Source organism: Oncorhynchus mykiss, chromosome 26 (assembly GCF_057628025.1).
Source record: "Oncorhynchus mykiss isolate SJ-2025 chromosome 26, ASM5762802v1, whole genome shotgun sequence".
NCBI lineage: Eukaryota > Metazoa > Chordata > Actinopteri > Salmoniformes > Salmonidae > Oncorhynchus > Oncorhynchus mykiss.
The window spans coordinates 36,821,326-36,845,265 of record NC_143047.1 but is presented as its reverse complement, the minus strand read 5'-3'; the positions used below and the strand labels follow the sequence as shown (position 1 = coordinate 36,845,265).

The 23,940-nt window shown below is 39.1% G+C and overlaps 2 protein-coding genes across 2 annotated transcripts; one reads left to right on the top strand and one right to left on the bottom strand.

Annotated features, from left to right (window-relative positions):
- Window positions 1–3,739: 3,739 nt before the first annotated feature.
- Window positions 3,740–12,079, bottom strand: LOC149971470 (uncharacterized). Its single transcript, XM_090222902.1, has 11 exons — window positions 8,991–12,079; window positions 8,326–8,616; window positions 8,105–8,200; window positions 6,517–6,664; window positions 6,112–6,413; window positions 5,824–6,031; window positions 5,598–5,729; window positions 5,365–5,507; window positions 5,048–5,260; window positions 4,714–4,949; window positions 3,740–4,555 (listed from the first exon to the last, which is right to left on the bottom strand). The coding sequence occupies exons 1-11, from the start codon at window positions 9,023–9,025 to the stop codon at window positions 3,921–3,923; spliced, it is 2,439 nt and encodes an 812-aa protein (XP_090079028.1). The 5' UTR covers window positions 9,026–12,079; the 3' UTR covers window positions 3,740–3,920.
- Window positions 12,080–21,305: 9,226 nt separating this feature from the next.
- On the top strand, window positions 21,306–23,368 carry LOC149971469 (uncharacterized). The gene is made up of 2 exons (XM_090222901.1): window positions 21,306–21,481; window positions 22,028–23,368. The coding sequence occupies exons 1-2, from the start codon at window positions 21,403–21,405 to the stop codon at window positions 22,936–22,938; spliced, it is 990 nt and encodes a 329-aa protein (XP_090079027.1). The 5' UTR covers window positions 21,306–21,402; the 3' UTR covers window positions 22,939–23,368.
- Window positions 23,369–23,940: the final 572 nt, after the last annotated feature.

The following is a 23,940-nucleotide window of genomic DNA, read 5'->3' as shown; positions in this document are numbered from 1 at the left end:
TAGATCCCCAGACAATTTTGAAAAATAGGCCTGAAATAAACGTACAGCCAAAACGAGACAGTTTTGAGGGTGCATAGAGCCATAACTAGGATAGTCACAGTGATGTACCTTACATGCCCTGTTCCAGTTGATCTAGATCTACAATTGGAGACCATTTGTGTAAAGATTGGAGCCTCCCCTCTCCAGAAGAAGAAAACGAAATGCTGACAGGCTGGGAAGATTATCTCCAAAGGTTACTCGCTTAGACTTTCAACCGTTTTTGGACAGGGAAAAATTCCATATTGTTGCCTAGGGGATTGTTCTGAAGGTGGAGGCTATTCAGGGTCAGTAACAGCACACCCCCAGGTTGGAGTTTTACAAGATATTGGTTGGCTGGAGATGTTCTACCAAGCTGAATTTGTATTAATTTGTAAAAATATAAATATGGTTCTAAATGCATTTAAGCACATTAAATTCAGGACAGGCCTCATTCTGGGCCTAGAATGTACACACATAACTAGGATAGTCACAGTGATGTACTTGACATGCCCTGTTCCAGTTGATCTAGATCTACAATTTGAGACCATTTGTGTAAACATTGGCCCCTCCCCTCTCCAGAAAAAGAATACGAAATGCTGAGAGGCTGGGAAGATTATCTCCAAAGGTTACTCGCTTAGACTTTCAACCGTTTTTGGACAAGGAAAAAATCCATATTGTTGCCTAGGGGATTGTTCTGAAGGTGGAGGCTATTCAGGGTCAGTAACAGCACACCCCCAGGTTGGAGTTTTACAAGATATTGGTTGGCTGGAGATGTTCTACCAAGCTGAATTTGTATTAATTTGTAAAAATATAAATATGGTTCTAAATGCATTTAAGCACATTAAATTCAGGACAGGCCTCATTCTGGGCCTAGAATGTACACACATAACTAGGATAGTCACAGTGATGTACTTGACATGCCCTGTTCCAGTTGATCTAGATCTACAATTTGAGACCATTTCTGTAAAGATTGTAGCTTTTTTGAGCTTCTCATAGATCCCCAGACAATTTTGAAAAATAGGCCTGAAATAAACGTACAGCCAAAACGAGACAGTTTTGAGGGTGCATAGAGCCATAACTAGGATAGTCACAGTGATGTACTTGACATGCCCTGTTCCAGTTGATCTAGATCTACAATTTGAGACCATTTGTGTAAACATTGGCCCCTCCCCTCTCCAGAAAAAGAATACGAAATGCTGAGAGGCTGGGAAGATTATCTCCAAAGGTTACTCGCTTAGACTTTCAACCGTTTTTGGACAAGGAAAAATTCCATATTGTTGCCTAGGGGATTGTTCTGAAGGTGGAGGCTATTCAGGGTCAGTAACAGCACACCCCCAGGATGGAGTTTTACAAGATATTGGTTGGCTGGAGATGTTCTACCAAGCTGAATTTGTATTAATTTGTAAAAATATAAATATGGTTCTAAATGCATTTAAGCACATTAAATTCAGGACAGGCCTCATTCTGGGCCTAGAATGTACACACATAACTAGGATAGTCACAGTGATGTACTTGACATGCCCTGTTCCAGTTGATCTAGATCTACAATTTGAGACCATTTGTGTAAACATTGGCCCCTCCCCTCTCCAGAAGAAGAATACGAAATGCTGACAGGCTGGGAAGATTATCTCCAAAGGTTACTCGCTTAGACTTTCAACCGTTTTTGGACAGGGAAAAAATTCCATATTGTTGCCTAGGGGATTGTTCTGAAGGTGGAGGCTATTCAGGGTCAGTAACAGCACACCCCCAGGTTGGAGTTTTACAAATATTGGTTGGCTGGAGATTTTCTACCAAGCTGAATTTGTATTAATTTGTAAAAATATAAATATGTTTCTAAATGCATTTACGCACATTCAATTCAGGACAGGCCTCATTCTGGGCCTAGAATGTAAACACACTCTCTCTATCTCTCTTAATGGATGACTTTATGAAATAGACATACTGTTTTTTTTAAATAAAAATATGGTTCTAAATGCACTTACCGGTCATTCTATTGTTATAGTCCGCTATGGGAGTACCCTACTACGGCCCTCTCTCAGTGCTGGCCGTCTTTGAGTGCTTTATGGACGGTTTAAAATACTACGATGGATGCAGATTGTGATTTTCCTCCGTGCAACTGGTGATTGAAAACGTGCATCTGGTAACCAAAAAATGTAAATACGGTTCAAAATGCATTTACCGGTCATTCTATTATTATAGCCCAATATGGGAGCACCCCACTACGGCCCTCTCTCAGTCAGGGCCGTCCTTGAGTGCTTTATGGACAGTTTAAAATATGACGATGGATGCAGATTGTGATTGATAGGAAAAAACACTGACTGATCTGCCCCCCTTAAGGACAGTGGAACTATGGATCTTCAGTCCTGAAGGCCCTAACTCCCTATCCAGGAACAGGCCTCTCTCTCCTGGTATGAGGGAACACATACAGGCCTAAAGGCCCTAACTCCCTATCAAGGAACAGGCCTCTCTCCTGGCATGAGAGTACACATACAGGCATAAAGGCCCTCACTCCCTCTCCAGGAACAGGCCTCTCTCGCTGGCATGAGAGTACACATACAGGCAGTGTACAACGTAGAACACCAGATAATGCATGCAGAGCAGAATTAGGCCGATACCCACTAATTATAAAAATCCAGAAAAGAGACGTTAAATTCTATAACCACCTAAAAGGAAGTGATTCCCAAACCTTCCACAACAAAGCCATCCCCTACAGAGAGATGCTACCTGGAGAAGAGTCCCCTAAGCAAGCTGGTCCTGGGGCTCTGTTCACAAACACAAACACACCCTACAGAGCCCCAGGACAGCAGCACAATTAGACCCAACCAAATCATGAGAAAACAAAAAGATAATTACTTGACACATTGGAAAGAATTAACAAAAAAACTGAGCAAATTAGAATGCTATTTGGCCCTACACAGAGAGTACACAGCGGCAGAATACCTGACCACTGTGACTGACCCAAAATTAAGGAAAGCTTTAACTATGTACAGACTCAGTGAGCATAGCCTTGCTATTGAGAAAGGCAGCCGTAGGCAGACATGGCTCTCAAGAGAAGACAGGCTATGTGCTCACTGCCCACAAAATGAGGTGGAAACCGAGCTGCACTTCCTAACCTCCTGCCCAATGTATGACCATATTAGAGAGACATATTTCCCTCAGATTATACAGATCCACAAAGAATTCGAAAACAAATCCAATATCCAAATAATCTGAGACATATTTCCCTCAGATTATACAGATCCACAAAGAATTCGAAAACTAATCCAATTTTGAAAAACTCCCATATCTACTGGGTGAAATTCCACAGTGTGCCATCACAGCATTAAGATTTGTGACCTGTTGCCACGAGAAAAGGGCAACCAGTGAAGAACACACACCATTGTAAATACAACCCATATTTATGCTTATTTATTTTACCTTGTGTCCTTTACCATTTGTACATTGTTAAAACACTGTATATATATAATATGACATTTGTAATGTCTTTATTGTTTTGAAACTTCTGTATGTGTAATGTTTACTGTTAATTTGTATTGTTTATTTCACTTTATATATTCACTTTATATATTATCTACCTCACTTGCTTTGGCAATGTTAACCCATGTTTCCCATGCCAATAAAGCCCTTGAATTGAATTGAATTGACAGACAGACAGACAGACAGACATCGTTTCTCTGATGAAAAACGATGATAATAAACTGTGAACAACGATGAAGCCATGTTTGTGATGATTTATTATTTTAATTGTGTAATATTGCACATTCTCTTTCAATATGTATAACAACAGAACAAAACTAAATGTTTACAGGCTAGGAAGAACACAAATGTCACTCTCTTATCTCTGCCACAGCACAACCCAAGGGGGGTTGTTTTGAGTCCCATCAGATTTCAAGCTGACGGACCTAGTTGTCAAGCCATTCCAAATCTTCTCCTTCTCCACCAAAAGATTTTCTTGACACCCCATAGTCAAATAACAGTTCTTGTTGCACCTGAATGTCTCGTAGGGCAATGAAAAGGATGACGTTCCACACTTTGCCACCCTCTTCTAATTGCTGAAGCTGACCCTTTATGTTGCTTCTCTTTCTGGAATGATTTATCCTACGTCCAAATGTATCCATCTCTGGGTGGCAAGGACAGGGCACAGTCTTTGCATCTATGCAGTACGTTTTCCCTGATGATTCCTTGTAGAAGTAAAGGAACCCCATCTCGTCATTCTCTGTTGCTTCCAACAATTTTTTCCCCTGCTTCCCTGAGAGTGGGAGACCGTGGTAGTCACAGACAACTTCCCCTTTAGCAAATGGACGTGTCGTCATTACCTTTTTTCCTTTATCAGGGTCACTGGCAATGTACAGTCCTTTCCACTTCTGGGACATCACCAGCTTCATAATTTCCTTGTTGTCTTTTGGTGTGTCAGTGTTAATTGAAGGTTGCCAGTGACAAAGGACAGTCTCCACTTTCACTTTGTTTTTCTGCCAGTTCTGCCTTTCAATGTATCTCTCTACTTGACGTGCAGTGGGTTGTCTTCTGGGGAAGTGTGCTGTAACAAAAAAAAAAGTGTTATTAATAATTTAATTTATACAATAGTAGAAGCCCTTATCAAGTACTACTTTATTTACTGACTAAATAAAGTACATTTTTGCAATAATTAATATATCAAAATTGTATTTAGTTTAGGGTATTTTAGCTGCTTCGTACCGATCACATAATCCCGTCTCATTTTCACTTGCTGGCTTCTCCACTTGTCATAGCAATATCTCTCATGCATTCCTACAATCAGTCGTCTGTCCTTGTTCTGGATTGATTGTCCATCAATTGTGACAGGGAAGTGTTCATAGAAGAGATTCAAGGCCTGTGCCTCATCCAACTTTTTGCAGCTGGACAATGCTCCCTTTCTACTTGTGCTTGCACTGGAGGGGCCTGCAGTCTCAATACTTGAAAAAGGGAAAAGAACAACACATTTGTATCTTTATGTAGCAGCATTTACAAGACAATGTAAAGTGTAATTTATATAATTTGTGTAAATACTTACTTAGATTCATCGGACGTGGCAACTTTGGTGATCAGCTTCATTCCCAGGCAGGCATTGACTGGTGTCTTCATGCGGTAATGCTTTTCAGCTGTAGCAGTTGTATGGGCCAAGTAGTCAGCAACAAGGGCCTTCTGTTGGTCTGTGAAGCTGGCTTTGGTATTTGTCTCCATAACTCGTCTTGCTACCTGGCTCGTGATGTTGGGCAAGTTGTATCTGATGAAAGATCAAGAAAAACAGTTTGGTTTCAGAAAACTGTACTGTCAAATAAGTATTGTGGAATGATTAAACAGTGTTCTACTTAACAGTGGTGTACTTACTTGGAATGAAACCTGTGTAGGTCATTGGATGGGTTGTAGATCGGTTTCCCGGTTGTGGAAATGAAGAAGGTCTCATCTTCTTCCGTGTCATCAGAGTTTTTAAGAAAAGCTGGTCGAACATGTCGGTAGTACACGTCAAACCACTGAAAATATAGACAACATTAATATATGTTTAACTGGTTTGTATTTAATCAATCACATTCACAATAACATATTGTATTAAATATACTTACTGCCTCTTCCTCCTCATCTAACGAAATGGTTGCAACTTGCTGTGTTGCTGTTTTGTGCTTCTTTACACCGATGACAGTCCAATTCTCTCCATCTGGCAACTTGCACGGTTTCCTTGAGAGCCATTCATCCAGCTGCATTTGGAACAGTGACATATTAATAACACACATGCCAAAGAAGCAAATACAATTCAACATTATAGCAAATATATGACATTAGTTAACTTACGGTCATGTTTTTGACCACTCCAGCCCTTTGGAGATGTTTCAGCATGAGCAGAGACTCAAGGTAGTACAGAACGTGCAGTTTTTCAGTTTCCAGCAAGGATTCTTCATTCATGGCCTTCCCAATGATACACAGAAATTCGTTCTTCGCCACCCTCAAAAGTTCCCAACATTCATGTGGTGTCTTCGCAACTGTCACCATCTGTGTGTATCTGCACAAAAACAATAAGACATTAATAATACACACTTATTTTAAAATACATTTCTGTGAGGATCAATTTGAAATATATACCTTTTCCCAGTAATTTCCTTAGACACCTGCTTGCTCATGGACTTCTGCAGTTCATTCAAGCATAGGAGGAAATGCTTGCATTGCTCAAACAAGGCTCTGTCTGTCTGAATAAGGCTTGTAATTGCGATGATGTACCGAAGAAATCTCTTCAGATTCTTCATGTAGTTGGCAATGGTTTGCTTCTTTTGTCCAATGTCTGCAAGCTTGGTAAAAAATGATCTGCTTTTTTCCAAGTTATTAACAAAATCCAGCGATGGTTTGTTTGAGTCCATGTAAAACAAAAACCTTGACACATTTGCAACCTGTACATGAAAATTCAAATAATATTAATTACATAGTTAATAACTACTTTATAATCTATTAATTCTTGTTGAAATATGTAAACAGTAAAATCTCTGTACATACCTCCTGTTTGAAATTGGGAATGTTGTTGTCGTCGCGGAGAAATTTCCCAAATCCAGCCAGCAGATCACAATCCAGAGGGTGCTTTTGGTATAAACCACTGATTTGCATCCCCTTTCTCAGTTTGGTGTCCCATAACTGGTTCAATGGCCTGGAAAATATTTGGTATGCAGATTAGAATAAATAAAATACATCCATGTTTGCTTATATACTTATACGTAGTACTTGTTATTACAGTTTTTCTCAGTCGCTTTGGTGCATTTCTTAGATGAAAAGTGCAATTCTTGATACTACTTGTACAAATCCCAAATCATCTAGTCACTTGTGCACATCATTAAAGCAATTTCTTATTCCTTTGAACAAATTGCAATTGATAATGTACAAGTGTCAGATTTTTTCCACATTATCTATTGCTCATGTCATGTTGATCAAAATATAGTAAATAGATGGTTCTCTGTTCAATAGTCTTACCCCTCAAAACATCTAGGCATTAGTTCCTTGCATAAGCCATTACATGCAAAATTGTTGAACTATTTGTCATAAACTGTCAAGCATAGTTTTACACATTTCTATTAGACCTTTTGTACAAAAACGTGAATTGATGAATCATGCAGGTGAAATTGACCCTCACTCATGAAGGAATGTAAAGTGTTAGTTCAACCAACAATCAACCAGTTGTCTAAGGTGCATCTCATGAAGAATCAATTGGCAAGCATATATAGACAGACCACAACACAGAGTTGCCATTTTCCAATAATGGATGGACCAGGAAACGAACAGGGTCAACAGCCAAGAGGAGGAAGAAGAGGAGCAAGGATGCGTGGTGGAAGGCAAAACAGAGGAAGAGGCAGAAGAGGACATAGGCGCATATCTGATGACATAAGGGACACTATTGTAGACGATGTTGTCAATCATGGCCTTGACCCTGCTGGCTGCAATGGATGCAGCATGTGAGGACATCAAAGTAGATGCCTGCAGAGGATGGATAAGGCATTCCAAAAGATTCTTTCCACGTTGCATTGGAAGGGAAAATATTGGTGTGATGTGGATGAGAATATGTGGGCCGAAAGACTTAGGGGTGGTTTCCTGTTTATTTCCAATTTAGTTTTTTTTCCTTTGTGCCCCTTGGGTTGTCCAGTCTCTTTCAATCAATAACCCACATACAGTGATATGTAAATAGTACTGTTGAAATTGATATAGGCCATAGAAGTGCAGCCTTGTGCATTTTCAATACAGTAACTGTCATCCAAACTGTAGCCTAAGTTTACATCAGGTAATACTGTCGAAGTACACAGTTACATTGACAACATGCCTAAACATTTTGACGACCTTGTTCGTGAACAATGACTCAATGACTTATCATTCTGATGACACAGACATGATCATTGGCATGAATATTTACTTTTGAAAGATGTACTAGGGATTTTTTGTGACTGACTAGCTTTAGAAACATATCTATTGTATATTGCAGTTTGTACAAATTGTTCTGAGAAATGCACTTATTATTTTGCACATGTTAGGGATGATTCGAAAAATGCACCAAAGCGACTGAGAAAAACTGTAATGAGTTGATTTCTATTTATTTACTTACGGTTGGTACAATGCCGACTGGTCTTGGTCCATGTCTGTTTCATCATCTGTATTTTCAGCTTTAGCTGGGGGTAACACTTGAGCAACTTCCACTTGGCTGAAATATCACACAGATTAACAAAAACATTTATACAATTTTAACAATCAAACATAATTGGACAACATTTCAAATGAGTTCCAATAGCATGTAACTTGCACATATATTATTTTATCAGTGCTTACCCAGTTATTTGTTTGTCTTCTGGCTTGTTGATCACAAAACCACCCAATTTTTCAAGATCTTTAATCAAAGGTTGGAGTTTATCCTGTTGTGTCACAACAGAGCTTAGTTGTGTGTAGTCAATGATCCTGCAGTGCCAAAGATACTCAATCATCAAGTCGCGGGATTTGCCGACTTCCTGGTCAATTTTCTCTTTAGATTCTGTCTTCATGCACACTCTGGTGAGATGTATAGATATGTTTTCCTGGTTCTTTATACAAAATCTGCACACAATAGGGATCCTTCTTTGTTTTCTGTAAGACAGTGAATGCACAATTAGTAAATGTAATGAAGTTATTACTTAAAACCTCTCTGGGATATGTGGGATGGTAGTGTCCCACCTGGCCAAACATCCAGTGAAAATAGTCAATATACGAAATTAAAGCTAAACTTGTTGTCAGATTTAAAAAGTGATTTACGGCGAATCACAGAACATCATTTTTCAACCCTCACAGCGCGACACAAAACGCAGAAATAAAGAGTTGCCATGTGATTTCAAAAACATTCTGCACACTCTCACACTCTAACCCTCTGTCAAACATGATAGAAAGCAATTCATTTATGGTCGGATTTAAGAGAAAGGGCCAAATGAGAGGTGTGCTCTTCCCTTGATTTAGAGATAACTTACCTTGAACCAGTACTAGTAGCAGTTGCAGATGCCATCTTGCTCCAAGGAAAAGGAAGTACAATCTAAATTAAATGGTTTCAGAACATGGAAAAAGGCAATAATTAATCTTCAGCTCCCACTTAGTGTGTTCTTACACTGTGGCGGTCTGTAGTGAATGAGGTCAGAAAAAAACATGTCTTCAAATTTACAATCAGATAGGCCCACCCCTTTTCCACATTTACATTTTATATTCAGGGTAGACTGAAACCCCCACTCAGAGGTGTGAAATGAATCTGAGAGACCTTTAACAGAACAATAACCTTGGACACCACTTTGGATGGGCAATCTAGGAGAGAGAGAGCGCTGGAGAGACAGACAGACAAATCCAATTTTGAAAAACTCCCATATCTACTGGCTGAAATTCCACAGTGTGCCATCACAGCAGCAAGATTTGTGACCTGTTGCCATGATAAAAGGGCAACCAGTGCAGAACACACAACATTGTAAATACAACCCATATTTATGCTTATTTATTTTATCTTGTGTCCTTTACAATTTGTACATTGTTAAAACACTGTATATATATAATATCACATTTGTAATGTCTTTATTGTTTTGAAATTCTGGTTCCTAAGCCTTTTAACTATTTTCAAATGATAGAATGGCTATTTAACACAACTTTAAAACCTGTTTTATTTGGGTTTACACTGACCTAAGACAGGACATTTGCTTTTAGTCTTCAGAATTCACCTGTACATGCTGCTTGCATAGATTGCCCATCCAAGGTGGGTGCCTAGGTCATTGTTATGTTGAGGTCAGAGGATCATCATGGTAAAGAATTTCACACCACTGAGTTGTAGTTTTACAGGCTATTTGCATGCCTGCCTAAAGGCCATAACTCCCTATCCAGGAACAGGCCTCTCTCTCCTGGTATGAGAGAACACATACAGGCATAAAGGCCATAACTCCCTATCAAGGAACAGGCCTCTCTCTCTGGGCATGAGAGTACACATAAATGCCTAAAGGTCCAACTCTGGGCCTAGTTATTGGGGAAATGGGCCAAAAAAAAGGTTGAAATTCCACAGTGTGCCATCACAGCAGCAAGATTTGTGACCTGTTGCCAAGAGAAAAGGGCAACCAGTGGAGAACACACACCATTGTAAATACAACCCATATTTATGCTTATTTATTTTATCTTGTGTCCTTTACCATTTGTACATTGTTAAAACACTGTATATATATAATATGACATTTGTAATGTCTTTATTGTTTTGAAACTTCTGTATGTGTAATGTTTACTGTTAATTTTTATTGTTTATTTCACTTTATATATTCACTTTATATATTATCTACCTCACTTGCTTTGGCAATGACCCTAAAACATGTTTTGAAATCACTGCCTACAGTTAGAGCAAAACCCTGTATTCAACCCTCTGTAAATCAATCAGTTTTTAACATAAAGGCTTGAACCTCGGGGTTATGTAAAATGGTGTCCCAGTGAGGAAATATGTTTAATTACAGCTTCCTGTGACAACCGGAAGTGCCTTACATTGGGGTCATAGGTGCTGTTTTGATGGGTTAAAAAGGTCACATCTTTCCAAAATGTCATATGTGTGATTAGGCAACACTCATAAACCGGTCCATACAAGAAAACCAGGTTCTAAAGTATACCTAACATAACAGAATTGTATTCAGTTTACTGTATTTTAGGTGCATTTTACCGATAGTATAATCGTGTTTACTTTTCTCTTGCTTCTCTGAGATGTTTTGATATAATAAGAGGATCATATATAACCTTGATCATTTTTACATTTTTTTATTTCACCAGGTAAGTCAGTTGAGAAAAAGTTCTCATTTACAACTGAGACCTGGCAAGGGCAGAAGCCATTGTTTACAAACAGTGAATTAAACTGATGGCTGTTGGAGAGGGGGGGCAGCTGTGTTGATTTTCAGATTCCTGGAACAACCGGATGTGGTCAAATTGGCCTGCCTATCTGTACGATATATTGTGCTACAAACACACTTCTATTTGAGGAGGAGAGAGAGAATTTAGAGAGAATTATTTATTTCAGCTTGTATTTCTTTAATCACATTCTCAGTGGGTCAGAAGTTTACATACACTCAACTAGAATAGGGTTGTAACAAAGTGTGGTCTTTAACACTCAGACAGACTAAGGACAGATTAGTGGATTCAAAAACTGAGTTCTTTTGATAACACTAGCCTAAACTATTTAACAGGAGGTCCTCCTTATTTACTCAGACCATTTGACATGAACCCTTAACAGTGAATATATTCCTAAATGTGCCTTCTTTCTCTTCCCTTAGGAATGCATTGCCTGCTGCTCTAAATTCAACTGGATGACAAAGTGGGTTAGGGTTACCCTACACAACTACCATCAATCACAACTAATCAGGCTAGTATAAGGATTACATGTGTTGATTTCCAGCTTCCTGTAGCAACCGGAAGTGGTTAAATTGACCCTAAAACATGTTTTGAAATCACTGCCTACAGTTAGAGCAAAACAATGTATTCAACCCTCTGTAAATCAATCAGTTTTTAACATAAAGGCTTGAACCTCAGGGTTATGTAAAATGGTGTCCCAGTGAGGAAATGTGTTTAATTACAGCTTCCTGTGACAACCGGAAGTGCCTTACATTGAGGTCATAGGTGCTGTTTTGAGGGGTTGAAAAGGTCACATCTTTCCAAAATGTCATATGTGTGATTAGGCATAGAGGGGAAAATGATTTATTTCAGCTTGATTTGCTTAATCACTTAACCAGTGGGTCAGAAGTTTACTATCAACTATCAAACAGTTATGAAATCATAAATAAATGAATGTCTACACTAAAGTCTGTGAATTTGATGGACTTTCTGACCTTAAAGGCCCAAGAACCAAAGGACAAATGCAAATGAAGTCCCTGCTCAGCCCTGGTACCTTTCATTCTGTAAATTCTGGTTCCTGAGCCTTTTAACTATTTTCAAATGATAGAATGGCTATTTAACACAACTTTAAAACCTGTTTTATTTGGGTTTACACTGACCTAAGACAGGACATTTGCTTTTAGTCTTCAGAATTCACCTGTACATGCTGCTTGCATAGATTGCCCATCCAAGGTGGGTGCCTAGGTCATTGTTATGTTGAGGTCAGAGGATCATCATGGTAAAGAATTTCACACCACTGAGTTGTAGTTTTACAGGCTATTTGCATGCCTGCCTAAAGGCCATAACTCCCTATCCAGGAACAGGCCTCTCTCTCCTGGTATGAGATAACACATACAGGCATAAAAGCCATAACTCCCTATCAAGGAACAGGCCTCTCTCTCTGGGCATGAGAGTACACAAAAATACCTAAAGGTCCAACTCTGGGCCTAGTGATTGGGGAAATGGGCCAAAAAAAAGGTTGAAATTCCACAGTGTGCCATCACAGCAGCAAGATTTGTGACCTGTTGCCAAGCGAAAAGGGCAACCAGTGGAGAACACACACCATTGTAAATACAACCCATATTTATGCTTATTTATTTTATCTTGTGTCCTTTACCATTTGTACATTGTTAAAACACTGTATATATATAATATGACATTTGTAATGTCTTTATTGTTTTGAAACTTCTGTATGTGTAATGTTTACTGTTAATTTTTATTGTTTATTTCACTTTATATATTCACTTTATATATTATCTACCTCACTTGCTTTGGCAATGACCCTAAAACATGTTTTGAAATCACTGCCTACAGTTAGAGCAAAACCCTGTATTCAACCCTCTGTAAATCAATCAGTTTTTAACATAAAGGCTTGAACCTCGGGGTTATGTAAAATGGTGTCCCAGTGAGGAAATATGTTTAATTACAGCTTCCTGTGACAACCGGAAGTGCCTTACATTGGGGTCATAGGTGCTGTTTTGATGGGTTAAAAAGGTCACATCTTTCCAAAATGTCATATGTGTGATTAGGCAACACTCATAAACCGGTCCATACAAGAAAACCAGGTTCTAAAGTATACCTAACATAACAGAATTGTATTCAGTTTACTGTATTTTAGGTGCATTTTACCGATAGTATAATCGTGTTTACTTTTCTCTTGCTTCTCTGAGATGTTTTGATATAATAAGAGGATCATATATAACCTTGATCATTTTTACATTTTTTTATTTCACCAGGTAAGTCAGTTGAGAAAAAGTTCTCATTTACAACTGAGACCTGGCAAGGGCAGAAGCCATTGTTTGCAAACAGTGAATGATGATGATGGCTGATGGCTGTTGGAGAGGGGGGGCAGCTGTGTTGATTTTCAGATTCCTGGAACAACCGGATGTGGTCAAATTGGCCTGCCTATCTGTACGATATATTGTGCTACAAACACACTTCTATTTGAGGAGGAGAGAGAGAATTTAGAGAGAATTATTTATTTCAGCTTGTATTTCTTTAATCACATTCTCAGTGGGTCAGAAGTTTACATACACTCAACTAGAATAGGGTTGTAACAAAGTGTGGTCTTTAACACTCAGACAGACTAAGGACAGATTAGTGGATTCAAAAACTGAGTTCTTTTGATAACACTAGCCTAAACTATTTAACAGGAGGTCCTCCTTATTTACTCAGACCATTTGACATGAACCCTTAACAGTGAATATATTCCTAAATGTGCCTTCTTTCTCTTCCCGTAGGAATGCATTGCCTGCTGCTCTAAATTCAACTGGATGACAAAGTGGGTTAGGGTTACCCTACACAACTACCATCAATCACAACTAATCAGGCTAGTATAAGGATTACATGTGTTGATTTCCAGCTTCCTGTAGCAACCGGAAGTGGTTAAATTGACCCTAAAACATGTTTTGAAATCACTGCCTACAGTTAGAGCAAAACACTGTATTCAACCCTCTGTAAATCAATCAGTTTTTAACATAAAGGCTTGAACCTCAGGGTTATGTAAAATGGTGTCCCAGTGAGGAAATGTGTTTAATTACAGCTTCCTGTGACAACCGGAAGTGCCTTACATTGAGGTCATAGGTGCTGTTTTGAGGGGTTGAAAAGGTCACATCTTTCCAAAATGTCATATGTGTGATTAGGCATAGAGGGGAAAATGATTTATTTCAGCTTGATTTGCTTAATCACTTAACCAGTGGGTCAGAAGTTTACTATCAACTATCAAACAGTTATGAAATCATAAATAAATGAATGTCTACACTAAAGTCTGTGAATTTGATGGACTTTCTGACCTTAAAGGCCCAAGAACCAAAGGACAAATGCAAATGAAGTCCCTGCTCAGCCCTGGTACCTTTCATTCTGTAAATTCTGGTTCCTGAGCCTTTTAACTATTTTACTACTATTTTACTATGGGACAGCTGGAGGTTGAATTTGAATATTGAAACAATGTTGCAAATGTCAGAGAGACAGAGAGCAAGGTTAATACAACACTCTGCTGTTGAAAACTAAATGTTAGTCTAAAGGAAATGGGAGATCATGTCTAGATGCTTTTTATAGTGGAGATTAAGTTTATAAATTGCTTGGCTGGGATGATGAGACAGTGGATTGCGCAGTCATATGGAACAGAGTAAATAGACATTTTAACATCATAGATTTAGCCGGTGGTAACTTGTGGAATAGACACTGGCTGGAATGCGGTTTTAACCAATCAGCATTCAGGATTAGACCCACCCGTTGTATAATGTGTATATATAAGCATGTAAAGGGATGTCATGTATCTTAGCTCTTTTTATAGAACAAGTTCATTTCAACTAAAAGACTGACTTCTGTTTTGTTGTCATCTCCAATGGCCCTGGGTATTCCATCCTCTGACTGAGAGGGGATTTACCTTGTTATGTTCTTCAATGATAATTGAGGTCTGAGTCAGATTCCCTTTGTCTGTGCTCAGCCATGTCTTCTAAGTATAATTTCAAGTAGTTTGAAAACAACATGACCACAAATTACATTGGACCACAAATTAGGCACAATTGAAGTCAGTAGATTTAAAGAAGGGTGTTGATTTTCTCCTATGAAAAGGAGGTGCTGGTATTGTATATGAATGGATATGAATGGTGAGTTGAGATCTGACACCATGTTTGGAAGACACACCTGTCAGAACACATGTGCCTCATAAACTGTGATTATTGTGTCGACAAACACTTGAATCTGAAGGATGCCAACAACAATTTCACTTGTTTCTTGGCGATGCCTCCAAACTGCCTTTCACAACGTGAACATGATCAGAAATCCAGTACTGTAGCCCTTTTCCTGGGCACTGTAAAGTTGGACTGGGTTTAACACAACTGTAAATGTAATGTGTTTCTTAACAGAAAGGAGAGAGGACACTTTAAATGCTGACACAGTGCTCAGTTAGATTTCTCTTTTCTTTAGAAATCTTTAGAAATCATAAAGAAATCATAAATTGGCCACAGAATCCACTCAGCAAATGTTAGAGAAAGTATGTATTGCACTGTAATGATTCTATATAACAGAGTGTCATATCTGTGTTCTACACAATACATTTCTACATTCTGTAATGTTTTTTCTTCTAGTAATGATCAGATAAGACAAAAAGCAGACTGACTCTTTGACATTTTAGGACTGGAGATGTGAATCTCTGGTTTAATGCACAAAATCCCCAGGATTGATTGGCACAAGGTCCTCTAGTAGGGATAATGATACTATACAGTCCATATGGACAGTGGTGGACTGGGACACTGTTAACTACATAGATATTAGTTTGACCTTTGAAGACCAAGGCCCTCTAGTAGGGATAATGATACTATACAGTTAATATGGACAGTGGTGGACTGGGACACTGTTAACTACATAGATATTAGTTTGACCTTTGAAGACCAAGGTCCTCTAGTAGGGATAATGATACTATACAGTCCATATGGACAGTGGTGGACTGGGACACTGTTAACTACATAGATATTAGTTTGACCTTTGAAGACCAAGGTCCTCTAGTAGGGATAATGATACTATACAGTCCATATGGACAGTGGTGGACTGGGACACTGTTAACTACATAGATGTTAGTTTGACCTTTAAAGACCAAGGTCCTCTGTCAGCAGTGCATTCTTTACATCATATTGTGAATGTCGATCCCAATGACTTTGATCTCCTCCTTGATGATTGTACTGTAACTTTTTATTTTTAACGAGAACCAGCTCAAATGCACTTTATCCTATAGGTATATGTCTGTTATGTTAACTGTTGCTGGACAGGAAGGTGAAAAGGTTAGGGCAGCTCCCAGTCCTAAGTTTGGTCCTCTCCATGGAGTCTGGCTTTTATTCTCTCGTTCCCAGTGAGTGAACACACCTTGTCTGAAGGTCCTTTTCAGTACAGTATTCATACAGTGGCTCTTGGTATTCTAATGGGTGGACATGGCATGCATGAGTCTACACATGGAAACCAAGGCTGAGATGAGCCTGGTTTGATTATCTTTGATAAGAGGAACAAGTGAGAGGGGGAAGAGTGTAATCGTTTTGGTCACAGTATACCAAAGGATGGGTGGAAGAGCATATCACCTCACACATCATAGGTGCTATTGCAACACAAAAATAAACTGTTAAAATGAAGAATTGTCCCAAAAATGTAACATATTTTCTCCTTCTGTGTTTATCATGACGACACATTATTGCATTATTTCAGATGTAGGTCATAGTCTTTCACCCTGATTTCCTTTTTTACTGACCCCCTGTACAGTAGAGTTTCTGTTTTCAGATGCACCCTGGGAGATTGGGTTTTCCAGCCCGTCCTGTGTGTCTGAGTGTAAATAGGAGAGGAATACTCTCTCTTACTGTAACTCCAGACCAGAACTCTGTTGCTTTTCTGTTTCCAGCATCTCTTTTGCTGATGGACTGACAACACTCATGGTTGAGGATGGACGGTTATGTTACCATGTAGCTGCTGTATTGTAAAATGAAACCCTTTCTGTCTGTTATGTAGATGCTGACCAGTTTTGTGATGAAATGAACACTTTTCACATGTGAATGCTGATGCATCAGTCTGAAGAGAGAAACAGGATGGCAGATTATGTGATCTGAATCTTTGCAGATTAACTCAATAAAAGGGATGACAGATTGGCTGTTTGATGAAGAATGTGGTTTGTGACTTTAATATATGATTTATTTATGAACATAAATAGTTGTTAGTCAAGGTAATTTTGATACAATAATTATAGTTTTTTCCCTGATTTGAATCCTTCTCTTCTCAGTTGTTGGATGACAGATGTATGAAGGTTGTTTAGGAAGTAATCTAAAATGGGAGGGAAAGAGAATCAATCAATTTATAAAAGTGTTGGCACTAATTTTCCAAAGAGGTCTAACATTGTAATAGACAACAGCATCAGACGCCCCAAACTGTCTGTCTGTCACATAGACCTACTAGGTCTACAATACGAAACAGCGCGTTGGAAGTCAGATTGTCATATGAAAAAAATAGCGCTGTATTTTACATCTCCCGTGATCTAAAGGCTCTCCCATCTGCTCTCCCAACTCCAACTCCATCATCAGGATAGCCAGCTCGTTGACTTCATCCATTTCGCTCCTCCTGGCTACATGGATACCGGTCGGAGGACTAAACACCTCCAGAGGTTGGTAGTTGTTCACCAGTAGGATGCCCGTGTCAGGCCACCGCTCCGTGTCTCTAACAGGCTGCTGCTGCTTCTGCTGCGCATTGCAATGATTATGGTCCTGCAAAATGGAGGTCCAAATATCCCCGCATGCGTTGGACTGGTCATAGAGAGAGGGGAAGAATCTGGATTTGTTGGCATTCATCTTGTTTTCACTTTTCAGTAGGTCATGAAATCAGGTTTGTTTGGATTTGAAAGATTTATTTATATGTAAACACATGACATTAACACGTTCAAATGACTGAGGATCAGCGTCAACAACCCAGGAGGCCAAAGATATCATGTCACAATATTACTGTTGTAAAACACAGACATTCTTTGGAATTACACAGAAGGGAATTTCACATAACAATAAAAGAAGGTTCCTTTGAATCACTAATCAATAACTGTAGAATTGTTGGTTTAGATTCAAATGAACTGTGCAGTTCCAGCGAACCAGACCTGGCTGACTGGCCTTGTCACGTACATGAAAGATAAATGCAGCCACCCACACACACACCATGTCATTAAACAGTAGGTCATGAATTCAGATGAAAGCCTGATATTGATTTTTTGCATTCAAATGTAAGTAGAAAACCGTATTGTACTGGATCATATGAATGATTAGTAGGCATAGTAGATAACAGAAAGACTAAATCCAAAGCATATGGAACAATGTATTTATTTAAAGATTTGTAGGCCAACAGTAGGCCTAATATTTGTGTTTTACCCCTTTAATGTGTAATAATATAAATAATTGTTTAGTGGGGGGGGGGGGGGGGGGGGGGGGGGGGTCCTAGCAGATGTCCTTGCAACTTTATCTTAATCTCAAATATTGAGTAATGAAAGATAGTGAGGGCATTTCCTGTAAGTGTTAATTTTCAAAGACATGTTTTGTCATATTTGTCCGTTAAAGGAGCAATCTCTCCTGAACAAACACATTCATTTATTTGCCGGGATCCGAACCAGATACAGTGCCTTGCGAAAGTATTCGGCCCCCTTGAACTTTGCGACCTTTTGCCACATTTCAGGCTTCAAACATAAAGATATAAAACTGTATTTTTTTGTGAAGAATCAACAACAAGTGGGACACAATCATGAAGTGGAACGACATTTATTGGATATTTCAAACTTTTTTAACAAATCAAAAACTGAAAAATTGGGCGTGCAAAATTATTCAGCCCCTTTACTTTCAGTGCAGCAAACTCTCTCCAGAAGTTCAGTGAGGATCTCTGAATGATCCAATGTTGACCTAAATGACTAATGATGATAAATACAATCCACCTGTGTGTAATCAAGTCTCCGTATAAATGCACCTGCACTGTGATAGTCTCAGAGGTCCGTTAAAAGCGCAGAGAGCATCATGAAGAACAAGGAACACACCAGGCAGGTCCGATATACTGTTGTGAAGAAGTTTAAAGCCGGATTTGGATACAAAAAGATTTCCCAAGCTTTAAACATCCCAAGGAGCACTGTGCAAGCGATAATATTGAAATGGAAGGAGTATCAGACCACTGCAAATCTACCAAGACCTGGCCGTCCCTCTAAACTTTCAGCTCATACAAGGAGAAGACTGATCAGAGATGCAACCAAGAGGCCCATGATCACTCTGGATGAACTGCAGAGATCTACAGCTGAGGTGGGAGACTCTGTCCATAGGACAACAATCAGTTGTATATTGCACAAATCTGGCCTTTATGGAAGAGTGGCAAGAAGAAAGCCATTTCTTAAGATATCCATAAAAAGTGTCGATTAAAGTTTGCCACAAGCCACCTGGGAGACACACCAAACATGTGGAAGAAGGTGCTCTGGTCAGATGAAACCAAAATTGAACTTTTTGGCAACAATGCAAAACGTTATGTTTGGCGTAAAAGCAACACAGCTGAACACACCATCCCCACTGTCAAACATGGTGGTGGCAGCATCATGGTTTGGGCCTGCTTTTCTTCAGCAGGGACAGGGAAGATGGTTAAAATTGATGGGAAGATGGATGGAGCCAAATACAGGACCATTCTGGAAGAAAACCTGATGGAGTCTGCAAAAGACCTGAGACTGGGACGGAGATTTGTCTTCCAACAAGACAATGATCCAAAACATAAAGCAAAATCTACAATGGAATGGTTCAAAAATAAACATATCCAGGTGTTAGAATGGCCAAGTCAAAGTCCAGACCTGAATCCAATCGAGAATCTGTGGAAAGAACTGAAAACTGCTGTTCACAAATGCTCTCCATCCAACCTCACTGAGCTCGAGCTGTTTTGCAAGGAGGAATGGGAAAAAATGTCAGTCTCTCGATGTGCAAAACTGATAGAGACATACCCCAAGCGACTTACAGCTGTAATCGCAGCAAAAGGTGGCGCTACAAAGTATTAACTTAAGGGGGCTGAATAATTTTGCACGCCCAATTTTTCAGTTTTTGATTTGTTAAAAAAGTTTGACATATCCAATAAATGTTGTTCCACTTCATGATTGTGTCCCACTTGTTGTTGATTCTTCACAAAAAAATACAGTTTTATATCTTTATGTTTGAAGCCTGAAATGTGGCAAAAGGTCTAAGTTCAAGGGGGCCGAATACTTTCGCAAGGCACTGTAAGTTTGTAATCAAACATTGGATAACATTATGTATTTTGTCTCATCTAAAAAAGTTGTCTGGGGTGTACCGATTCCATGGAACATGGTTTATGAACTGATACATAAAATGACGCTGGATTAAACACTTTGAGTTTTTCAATTTAAATGATTATACAAAATTATTGCAAACAGTAGAGTGTTATATATATATGGGGAATACAACCATCCCAGCTCTGCAGAATTTGCTGCGTAGAGACAATCATAATATAACTTATTTTTGGTACTGCCCATATGTAGCTTGTTTTTGGTCACAAGTTCAGGAATGGCTGAAGGTTTGCAACATTTACCTGGAGTTAACTCTGCAAATATCACTGCTGGTTGATTTAAAAGTCATAGTCAATCAATCAATAATATAATAATACATACTTTTAGCAAAATGTTTGTACATTAAAGATAATCTGTAGAAACTATGAGAATGGAAAGGTTCATAACCTTCATCAAACATCACAGCACAGTTGAAAAATATATGGCAAATAGAAATGAAAATGTGATGGTCTTCAGAGATAGATGAGAGGAGTTTTGAGTAGCTTAATGGTGGGACAAAAAGATAACTCATGTAAAATGTTTATATTATAAGCTGGAAGTAGAGTTGTCCATTAGTTTACTCCAATTTGGAGTGGGGTGGTAGGCTTAGGGGAAAATAATAAAGTCAGAAAATACAATAAACATATATATATGGGGTATTGGAAATGGTGCAGATAATTACATTGATAGAAGCCACAATCTCTCTGCAATATTAAATGAGATCTACCATCTAAAAGAAGATGTATATCTAAATAAAATAAATACATCATAGTACATACTCTCCAATTTTATTTTGTCTTTGTTGTTTGAATTAACGTCTTTGTTGTAAATCGCAAACTGAGGTGGCAGTTTCACCTCTATGGATTCCAACGTTCAGGTCAGGGTCAGAAGGAGACATGAACTGGGTACTGGATGGACAGGTTGACACATTACTAGAGGAGGGGTGTGGTCTGTGGAGGAGGAAAGATACAGTTCCTAGTAATATGTATTCTGTAGAACTCTGATAGGTTAATAATTTTACACCTTAATAATGAACTGGGTACTGGATGGACAGGTTGAGACATGACTAGAGGAGGGGTGTGGTCTGTAGAGGAGAAAAGATACAGTTCCTAGTAATATTTATTCTGTAGAACTCTGATAGGTTAATAATTTGCCACCTTAACTGGACAAACTGTATAAAAGAGACACTCAGCTCTTTGATGTGTACACTTTCTCCCAGAGAAGACACTTTCTCCCAGAGAAGACACTCCAGAACAGAGGAAGAGCACAACATCACTGGTAACGAAATTACTTGCAATTAAGGGTCCTGATGTGAATATGAGTATGTCTGTGTGTTAGGTGGTGGTGGGATACATGGGATGCACACTTGCTCCACTAGCACCGTAACACCTGATTCAGATGATCAAAGAATCATAGTCTTCAATTTAGATCATAATTGATGTAAAGCTGAGGAGCAAAACAAATGTGGTCAATGCTGTCCTCTAGGGGGCGTTGTTACCGCTCCTGGTTTATGTGATTATGTGTTGTAGTGGTTCTTTTTCTTTTTCAGTTAACTTATAAATTAATATATTTGTATAATTATTAATTAGACTCAGCCGAGCCCATGTTTCTGTTTTAGTATCTGTTCAGGGCATTTTTCGTGCATCCTTGAAGTTATCATTTTGACAAGCCATGTTTCCCCTTTAGAACAGCTGGAGACAATGCTAGCCGTTAATTTTTTCATACTTTATACTCATCAAATGTCCTGGTCTTTGGTGTGTTTAGTGTTGTTTCTTGCATCATATGAGGTGTTGACCAATGCCACTATGTATTCGTACTTTACAGACGCTTGTCTCCAACTACATAAAATGGCTTCTAAATACATCACAGAAATTGAAATCTCCATTGACTCTAAAAAGGAAGAACAGCTTCGTGGCCAAGGCTTTCACATGATGGATGTAAACCTCAACCAAGGCAATTCATCCACCACCAGAGTTTACATGTGGTACAAAAAGGGCAATGAAGAACCCATCACCAGAGTCCAGTTCTCATTCAATGATGGAATGAAAGATGGCCCAAGGAGTGCAGGGTACACTGAGCTCCCAGAAAACATCAACTCTGGAGCAAAGGGAAATGTCATCCATCTGTGGTACTTTAGTGGTGCAAGCCCTAAGTATGACATTCCCATTGTAGATCTGCTACTCACCACTAATGTGAATGCAGAGGCCGCTCAATTCAAATACGGCTGGGAAAGGCTACCATGTGATCTGAACCGCGGTAACTCAGGAGATCACATCAACCTCTGGGTGAAGAGAGAGAGTGAGACCTACATCTGTGACGTTGCTGCCACCACCTCATTCCAAGAAGACATCAACCTTTTCAACAAGGGCTACATCCGGATGGATGAAGATCTCAATAGAGGTGCTGGAGGAAGCTGGATCTTCCTCTGGTATCGTCAATCCACTGATCAGGGCTGCGGGGTCACCAGGGTGAATGTCTCCATCAACCATGAGCAGGATTTCAGCCTACAGCAGCGTGGTTTCTCCGTGGTGAATGTTAACCTCAACGAGGGAACATCCGGTCGGCCAGTGTTTGTCTGGCTCAAGAAAGATGGATCTCTCCCTATCAAGGCCTTGACCATTACATCCAACCCCAAGGCAGACGGTCCTTATGAGGAGGCCGGCTTGGTCTTCATTGAAAAAAGTCTGAATTCTGGCAACAACGGTGTGCCCCTCTTCCTCTGGTATGGCAAGTAAAAACCTGAGGTGGAGAGGCAGTCACAGTAAAAATGTGCCAGATGCTAGCTTTTGCATGGCAATTTCTCTGTCTATTTTCTGTTTAATTTTGTATTATCGTTCTGAAAAAAATGTGTAATTAAATTAAACTGAATGTTAGCTTTTATGTCATCAACTCACTGTCATAGATCATTTAGAAATGTTTTAAAGTTGACTTTAATGTTCTTTCCAATTAATTCACAGTTGAATTATGGTATTACATTTTAGTATTGTCACAGCCGTCAAAGGAAGTGGACATGAGCGTACATATTCCTTTATTCAGGTGACGCCAACAAAAACAATAAACAAAGTTAACTTCCCACACAGAAAGGAGGGAAAAGGGCTACCTATGTATGGTTCCCGATAGACAGCTGTCCCTGATTGAGAACCATACCAGGCCAAAACAAAGAAATACCAAAACATAGAAAATAGAACATAGAATGCCCACCCAAATCACACCCTGACCAAACCAAAATAGAGACATAAAAAGCTCTCTAAGGTCAGGGCGTGACAAGCATTACATTTTAGCAGGAGATGTATCTTTTTTCTGACTGTTTCAAGGGCTTATAAGGTATTATATCTCATTGTGTCAAATGTGATTTAGAACAACTTTAGTACAGTAATAGAAATAAAATCAAATGATGAATGATTTGTGTGTAACACTGAGAATCCCAGTCTGTTCATCAATAAAGAAAGCTTTACAAATCTGAATGTTGGACCTTTTTAAATAACTGCCCAGTCAAAATCTCACTTTTAAAAGTTCATTTTCTATTAACTCATGTCCAAATAATGTTGTTGACTCGTCTTATACTCGTATTTGTGGCCAAAGAGTGTGTTTTTAAGACGGTGGGTGTCAAGAGGTCACTAGAGTGGAAGGTCATGGGACGGTGTATTAAGGGGTAGGGTGTGCCCCTAGACACTGATCTTGGGTCAGTTTTGCACTTACGATTGGGGAAGGGGAAGCTGATCCTAGATCTGTAGCTA